This window comes from Ursus maritimus, unplaced genomic scaffold (assembly GCF_017311325.1).
Source record: "Ursus maritimus isolate PB19 unplaced genomic scaffold, ASM1731132v1 scaffold_14, whole genome shotgun sequence".
Classification (NCBI taxonomy): Eukaryota; Metazoa; Chordata; class Mammalia; order Carnivora; family Ursidae; genus Ursus; species Ursus maritimus.
The window spans coordinates 25710608-25719446 of NW_024423786.1; the positions used below are offsets into that span (position 1 = coordinate 25710608).

The window sequence follows — 8839 nt, forward strand, 5'->3', positions numbered from 1 at the left end:
TGAGTTTTTTGTACTTAATTTTAACTGCCGCGGTCTTCAGGGGTGGGGGAGGGCGGGAACTTTGGTCTTTTGTTGTTTATTGTTAATGCTCTCCTATGCCAGCTTCTCATTGTTCCAGTTGTTTGAAAAAAAAAAAAAAAAGAGAAGAAAAAAGGATGCATCCATTGTCTGGGTTCTTGAGTCACCTTATATGGCTGTCTAAAAGATGTCACTGTTCTGATTGCGGTCTCTGCAGCCTTATTTGAGTGTCGCCTTAGACTGTCTAACTGGACAAATAAACTCTCTTTGCCCTATGTTAACAAATGCAGATTTTTTTTTCTTTCGTCTTTGTTATAGGGAATCTAAATGTTCAACTTTTTCTCTTTCTCTCTTTGTCTTTCTCTCTGACTGTTCTTGGTGCTGGGCCCTTCCCTTCTACAGCGATGATACCTCCTAATCTCGCTGCATGTATGAGAAATGAAAAGCTCGGGGAGGCTTGCTTCTACCTTATGGGCCATAATCAAACTACGGTTTGTAGCTCAATCAATACTAGGTGTTTCTGTGCTGTGGCCTAATTTCCTCATTGCTTCTGCTTAGCTCTATTTTGATATGTTTGGCAATTCATTCTGAGCACCCTGCGTTCTTTGAATTGTAAGTACACCACTGACCCTGCTGAAGTCTTATTACTGTCCCTTATCTTAAGTAGGTGTAAAAACCCCCAGGTTAGATTTGTGAGAGCGATCTAAGCACCTTTCCTTGCCCAAAGCTTAAAACGACCTTGTAAGCTCCTGTTTGTGTTAATTCTAGGACCCAGCATTCAGAAAGAGCAAACCTCCTGTCACAGAGCCCTCCCCTAGGTCGGAAAGGCTTTGTTAGAAAGGTGACAGACAGGTCCTACTCAAGTCAGCTATCTCTTGGGAATCTACAGCCCACCGGACAAATCTTGTCCACAACCTGCTTTTTCCAAGTGAAGTTTTGTTGGCACGTAGCCACGCCCGTTTCTTCCGTGAATTGTCTATGGCTGCTTTTACACTCTAGCCCAGTTAAGTAGTTCTCACAAAGAACGCAGCTGTCGAAGCCAAAAATCTTCACTTTGGCCCTTTACAGCAAATTTACAAACCCTGCTCCAGGCTACATTCCTGTTTTTATGAAAACCCACCCAAGGTTTTGGGAGATCATTCATGAAACAGGTTGTTTCATGTTGACCTTCTTGCCTCATGAAAGATCCTTAAAGAGTTCCTGCAATTCCTTCATCTCTGTGACCGTCACCCTGGTTTGCCCTCCACTCGGCAGCATAGCGTTTCAGCTGTCTTGCCGGGAATCGTATAATGTGTCTAACTGGCTGGGTTTAGCTGCAACAAGAGTGTCCCTGCTTTGAAAAGCGCTCTCGTAATGTCAGGATGCTACCTAAAACATTGGCCGTGTCACTTCAAATAGTTTAATAATAAATAGGACCCCCCGTGGGCTGCTCTGCTTTTAAGTCTATAGATTATCTTGATGTTGTAGGAAGCAGTGCAGTGAGTCCTCAGCTCCTGGGTGCAGTTAGGGCTGCCTTGTGTAGCACAAGGAAAGTTGTCTCTGAAAGACTTGATCTGAACCCCATCTAATGTCAGATGTGCCCCGACAACCTCTCTTCCACTCCCTTTTGTCAGGAAACTCCACATTTTGAAAATAGCTTCTTAAACTTACCCCAAATTAGAGAAAAGTGCTGAATAAAATTCACAAAGGTAGAGAGGATGTTTGGTGGACCCTCACACACGTCACATTTGGCAGTCAGCCACATCTGGCCATGTTGCCTCTATCATCCCCTTTGCCCACCACCCTGGAGTATTTTTTTTTAAAGGAAAGTGTTTTAAAATAGAAGTATACTTTGCATAAAATGCTTAAAGCCTGAGTGTAGAGCTCAGGCTTTTTTTTTTTTTTAAACCTCTGTAAACACCCATTTTAATCACCCAGATCAAAATACAGACTCTATGTCCCCCAGAGAGTTCCCTCATCCCCCTCCAGGTCAGTAACCTAGATTACTTTTAAGCAACCTGAATTAAGTATTCTTTAAAGAAAAGAATGTTTTCTTTCGTGGGGGGCTGGGCGGGAAGAAGGGTGGGCAGGAGAGAAGGCTTGATGGGTGGGGAAAAAAGAGCAAGAGGTAGTTAAGGTGGGGACTTTTCGATAGCTCTAGATACACTCTTTGGGTTGTGCCTTTAAAGACTAAATTCATGACTGGTGCTGTAAGTTCCTTAAGGATCTGTCTGGGGTGTAGCCTTCAGTAGCTAGATGCGGAAAGCCACAAGTACTAAGTTTTTAACCTTCGCTAGTTGCAGTTAAACTTACCCAGATTCAGTCGGCTCTGAGTCTGACTGCTTTAACAGTTGTTTGCTTGTTGTGACTAATGAGACCTCAGGCGTGGGAGTGGGGACAGGAGCCGAAGGCCCTCGATACCAAACTGTGGCTCTCCTTTCTTTCCTGGCAGACCCCAGCAGCGACCGGCTCGGCCCCGCCGCCGGTGCACAAGGTGTTCCGGAAGTGAGGGCCGCGCCCCCCGACCGCCGACAGCATCCATCGTTGGAGTCCAGTTACCCACCCGATCTTCACAAATCATCACAGCATGGGGAAAAGCGGGCACACGGGAAAGACCCAAAAGGCAGCAGAGAGTATAGCAGACAACCCAATGAGCATCACACATGGAATGGAACTTCTAGAAAACCCGACAGTGGGGCTTGCCGACCCAAGGACCGGGCACCGGAGGGACGGAGAGAGGCGCCCCCGGAGCGGATGGTGACCAACGGCCCCAAGAGGAGGTCCCCGGAGAAGCGCAGAGAAGGCACCCGCAGCGCGGACACCACTTTGGAGAGGAGGGAGAAGCACGAGAAGAGACGAGAGCTTTCTCCGGAGCGGAGACGCGAGCGCTCGCCCACCCGCCGCAGAGACGGCTCCCCCAGCCATCGCCGGAGGTCCCTCGAGAGACTCTTGGATCAGAAACGGTCCCCGGAGCGCAGGAGAGGGAGCTCGCCGGAGCGGAGGGCCAAGTCCACCGANNNGCGCGGTCCCCCGAGCGCAGGCGCGAGCGGTCCCTGGAGAAGAGGACCAAGGAGGACAGAGTCAGCCACCGAGAAAGGGAAGAGCCCAGCGTGAAACAGGATGCCGGCCGAAGCTCCAGGCACGCCCCCGAGCAGAGAAGGCGACCTTACAAAGAATGTAGCACCGACCTCAGCATCTGAGACGCCGAGGCACATCCCAACCTTTACCGTGTCAAAGGTTCTAAGAGGAAGGTCACAAACCTGAAATAATTTAGTTTCTTACCTGGTGACGCGTCTGACACCCGATGATCCTATGAATAGCAACAAACATTTTATGCATTTGAAATCTTATAAGAAAAAAAATATATATGAAAAGTATTGTGCCTGATGTATAATATTAAAGAAAGTATTTTTAAATGCATACTTTTTTGGAAATTATTTGCCAAATGCTGCCCCGAAGGGATATACATTTTGTTTCTACATAAACTGTAGAATTGTCAAGAATTGTTCCCTTTTGGGGGGCAATCTTTTTCTCTCCTGGTTAAATAGGGCTGTTGATCATTTTCTCTAAGGGAAATTATTAAGTTTAATTAATTTGATGTAGATTATGTAGTGATGTCGTGCTATACTGTAGTTAGGAGTTTTTCTTTAAAAAAAGAGCAAAAAGGCAAAAGTTATATTTGTAAAAGCTGAGGACTCTTTGGGATGGATTAGGATTGCCGATGATCCTAAAATTAAACTGTATGAAGAGACTACTATTGCAAATGAAGGATATTTATAGCTAAACTACACAGCACAAAGAAATGTTCCCTCCTCGAGTCATAGTTGGTTCAGAAAACAGTTTGTACTCTCCCTAGCCATAGAAGGGCACGGAGAGGAGAAGGTTGGCCTCCATTACCCAAACGCAGCCCAAGCACAGATGGTCGGATTCATTAGCATCGCCAACATCTAATAAGATCTCATTAAGGCAGTGCCATCACAGCTTTGCTCAACTGCTAGAAAGGAACGGACGGACAGTGAACACCTTCTGTGTTGTCTTGTCTGATTTGAGGCTGAATAGTGGATGGAATGGGGAACAATGTGCCCAGTGCAAGGGAGCCACGAGAGTCCTCCATACGGGAAGCGTGTTTCCCCCTTTGTAGCGTAGCCCGAGGTTGCCCTTTGCCGAATTGGGGACCAGGGAGTGAGCGTTGGTGGAAGTTACCTCTCTGTTGATATTTAAAGAGGTGAGGACTGGGGGTGCTTTATTCTTAGAGATGCCGATTTCCCTTTGAAACCATAAGAAAAGTCTCCAGGATGGTTGAAAGGGAAAAAGACACAGTCCCAGTGGTTCTAGATCGAGTTGGCAAACCTCCGCCCTCACGACCGTGTCCTTTGAGTCTTTGGACAGCAGAACAAAAGCATAACAATTTTTCTTTTTAAAACGACCCGTTCTTTTGCAGTCTCGCAGGAGGTGTGGTTGGGTCGGCCTGTAGCCCCAGGATGTGGTTGAAATGGATTACTGCCTAGCTGAGCCAAACGTTTGCTTGTACCTGTCGGAGCACTACAGCAAACCGCTGCTTACAATGCATTGTGTATTTCTGTAGTACTGTTTTGCATTTTCCATACAGACACAAAACTTTGCAAGTCAATCACTGTTATTCTCATGGTACTGTTTAAAAAAAAAAAAAAGGAAAAAGGAAAAAAAAAGTGGAGAAAACCAGCCAATCATTGTGTGTACAGAGTTAAAAATTGTAATTAATAGAGCCTGTTTAAAAAATAAAAAAAAAAACAACTGTTGCCTTTTTTTCTTGTACAAAAGAGAATTTATGACAAAAAAAATTTAGCTGTGAGGAATGTGATATGTGTTTATATTTCTGAATATGGAACAAATTGATTCATTGGGATATATTTTAATGTAAACTAAATCAGGTATGTAAAGCTGTTTTAAAATGGGAGACTATATAAGTAATTCTCTAAAGCTTTAGTTGGTTTGAATATCATCCTTTCCTCCATGGTGAGCCTGCTTGTGAATTATTAAGCACTTGTCCGCATTCTCTGTTCTTCACTCATTTCTTGCAGGGTGGTATGGACTTAATGCTCTTTCTGTATTGATGAAAAGCAGTATGTGGGCCAATCTTTTTATAAAACACTATGCATATATAAATATCACATTGTTCATAGCTTTATTTGACTTCTGGGTTGATACATAACATAGACTGAGTTCCTGTAGTTGTGTGGACATGTACAAAACAAGTTCCTTTCCTGGAACAGAGACAATGTATATTCTGTAGCTGAAAAGGAGGAAGGGGTTCTGTGACTGCTACTTTTATTATCAGTTTTCCACACAAAGCATACATTGAGCTGTGGGAGGAAGGCTGAGGGAGAACACAACGGAATAATGACATTTCGTTTTCATCAGTTTCCCAGGAGTCCACTTGGGACTCAGGCTCCAGTGCTAGGAATGTTCTCACTATGTCTAGCAAAATCCGTGATGTTAAATGATCGATGCTCTCACTTGTGGTCCAGAGTTTTAAATAAATGAAATCAAAGTGGATTTTTGGAGTACATCGTGAAGTTAACATCTTAATGTCTTTCTTGTTGTCAGAGGTGATATTTGACATTTTAAAATCTGTGTGCTACCCACCTGGGCTTGGCTCAGTCCGCAAAGACTTGGTGTGGCTGTTTCCTTTGAGTTCCACACATCAGATTTGCTTTGGAAATATTGTACTGTACAGGGACTATGCATTAAGCAGAAAGATCTAGTTTTCTCTGAACTACTGTAACCTTAAATTGGAGACTGATTCTTGTGAGCCTACTTTCCCTAATCCCCCACTTCATGTAAATGTCTTGATGAGAGATGATGGATGAGTATTTTGTATGATTCAATCAAACCATTGAAGAATTCCCCTCCCACCCATTACACAATTGATGCCTGAAAGAATGTTGGGGGGAGAACTCAACACCCTACTTGTATTTTTTAAGTTTCTTTTGTGAAAGATTTTTTAATGCATTTTTACTGTAAAAATACATGGAAATGTATGCATTCCATAACCACTATTGCTTCTGAATTGATATCTTTCTTGTCTCTGCGTTGTCTCAAATGTATCAGGGTCAGGTAATCAAGTGAGGGCGTCTGGCTCCAGCTCAATGCAGCAGCATGCCTTTCTGTTGAGAGAGAAGGAATTAGGCCTTCGCAGCAGTAGTACAGTGCCTTGCTACTCAAAGTGTGGTCCGTGGACCGCCAGCCACAACATCACCGGCGAGGGTATTAGAAATGCAGAATCTCAGGCCCACCCTAGACTTTCTGCGTTAGAATGTGCTTTCACAAGATCCCCAGCTACCTCGAATCCACCTCAAGTTCGAACAGCACAGTATAGCAGGGAACCCTGGTAAAAAGCAAGACCTGCTCAGCCAAGTGCTTCCTCATTACCTGTGTGATCTCGAGCAAGTTCCTTAACCTCTATACAAGCCTCACTTTCCTTGTCTTTGAACAGGCATATGTCAGAGTTGGTCAGAACGAAGTGCAAGGTGCTTAGCACAGCTCTGGCAATCAGAACAATCCTCAGTAGATGACACTAAGTTTTTTTGTTTGTTTGTTTTTGTTTTTTTGAGGAGTTCTGCCTGGCAATGGATGTTCTCTTCTCATTGTTCCAGTTATATTTTCCAATGAAAATGAAGAAATATATTCTCACTCTATTAAAATGGGGAAGAAGGCCTCCTGTGTTAATTACAAAGTTAATGAACGGTGTGGCTCATGCTACTTCGGGACTCTAATGACACCAGTGTTTTGAAATACGAAGCCAAGATGCTGTGCTGTGAAAGTTAAGATGAAAATAGTCTCAAAGCGTAACTTTTAGAGATGTGTGTGGCGTTAGACATGCACCTAACTAGTCCTATTAGATGAAAAGGTTAACCAATTAGTGAGTGGCTTAACGCATGTCCTGGTTGATCATGTCATTTCTAATGACTTTCCAATTTCCTTCGCACGGTTTTTGGATCGTTCCTGTAGTATGACTTAGTAGGTAGGGTTTTCCTATACAACCTAAGTTCCTGGGCATTCAGAAAGGTATTGTGTTTAATAATAAGCCTTCCTACAGTCCAGCCCTTTTGCTGTATTTTGCTTTATTTTGTCACCGGCATGGTAATTGCAGACACTGCACCTCCCCAGTATCTCTTTTGTTAAAGATGGCACTTAAACTTGGTCCCCGGTGTACCTGATAATTGAAGCTATTTGTAAAGCCCGTAGGTCCCACAAGTTCTTTGCCTTCCCTAAATAATCACACACTAAAAAGAATGTGCTGTGATTCAATAAGAGCTGGATAATATTGCTGGGCTCTTCCTGCTGATGGGCAACCCACGAGCACCTTTGGTGGGCTGCATGAATCTTGAAAGGAAGCACCCTTTCAAGTTCCTCAAGGGGATTTTTCTTATCATCAGGCAACATCATCAGCATTGTGGGTGTTGAGCACAATAAGATTCTAGTGTTTTTGAAATAGGCATCATTACAAGCTTCTAAGAAAGGAAATGACAAAACCGGGCCCTTTCCAACACAATTATTTGGGGTGTTTTTTGCAGGAGCAGGCCTTCTGGGAGAAATTTTTGACTGGTTCTACCCATCGATGTGTTTATGCACTGTGCCCTTCATCGGGAGCTGCTAGTCTGGTTTCTCTTCTCCACGCCGGATCCAAAATACAAACTCTTTTTGGAAGCACAGGCCTGGAAGCAAGGCGTCAACGGTAAACACTCGGGTGCCACGTATGACTGTTCCCCTCTACCCTAACACTGTTCGTCCTAACTGGTAAGTCTTCATTGGCACCTCCCTTGAGGAAATAACAACGCCATCTGCCCAGCCGGAATGCTACACACCAATAAGCATGTCCTTTTCAGTATATTCCTCCCTCGGGGAATGAAGTCTGATCTCAAAGGATCATAGGGTTGAAGAGAAAGTAGCTCAGAAAGGCTGCTACTTCTTACCGGTGTCATAGGCAAGGCTTATTACCCATTTATTCCTCCGACACATAGTGAGGACCAACTCTGTGCCCAGTGCATGGTGGGGCTGGAACTACCTGCTTCCCGGTCTCCAGAGTTTAGACCTGGGTGGGAAAGGCAACCAAACACACACAAATAAACCCCATAGCGAGCAGAAACGCAGGATCCATGTGAGTAATAAATAGGGGATGTGGCCACATTGGGAAAGGTTGTAGTTCTAGAAGGAAGGGAAGGAGTAAACTGGGGAAAGAGGGAGGAGTAGAGCCTGAGGCAAGGGAGGGAGTGTGGTCCTAACACGGAAGGAGGTGCACCAGGAGGGGCTAGGCAGCCTTGTTCTGGACTTTAGCCTTCAGAGTAACAAGGGTAATCGGGGTCTTGGAAGAGTCACCAAGCTCCCGGTGAGCTGTGTGTGCTGCGGGCCAGGGTGGAGGGGGGTGACCAGAGGTAGGTTTGAGCTGCAGGAAGATGACCTTGGGCAGCAGGGCGGGTGGTCCGAGGAGGGCGGGAGTGAAGCCGTGAGGCTCTAGGACAGTCCGGCAGCACCTCGCGTCCTGCAAAACCATTCTAGATAAGGCAGGATTTCTCCGAGCTGAAATGTCCCCAGGCCCATGTTTATCCTCCTATTACAAGAATTCATTTTCTCTCCAACCTAAATCCTTCGACCCCCTCTTCTCTATACCTTTGTAAATACCTGCGGAACACGCGGTACCCGATTTCTTCTGTGAAAGGCGGCTGTTTACGATGCTACCTGGTTGCCTCGGAGTTTACAAATTCCCACCTCGCTACCGTTTTTTTCCTTCAGATCCTGGGTTCAAACCTTGTAATCTTGTATTTGCTTTTTTTCTTCTTTTTTTTTTTTTAGATTAACCACA

The 8839-nt window shown here is 44.8% G+C and overlaps 1 protein-coding gene across 1 annotated transcript in view; it reads left to right on the forward strand.

Moving 5' to 3' along the window:
- MAGI1 (membrane associated guanylate kinase, WW and PDZ domain containing 1) overlaps positions 1–6033 on the forward strand; it is a 606640-nt gene extending 600607 nt beyond the window's left edge. Inside the window, 2 exon segments of the mRNA XM_040628589.1 lie at positions 2450–3007; positions 3010–6033. Coding sequence (XP_040484523.1) covers positions 2450–3007; positions 3010–3197 — 746 coding nt within the window. The 3' untranslated portion in view covers positions 3198–6033.
- Positions 6034–8839: the final 2806 nt, after the last annotated feature.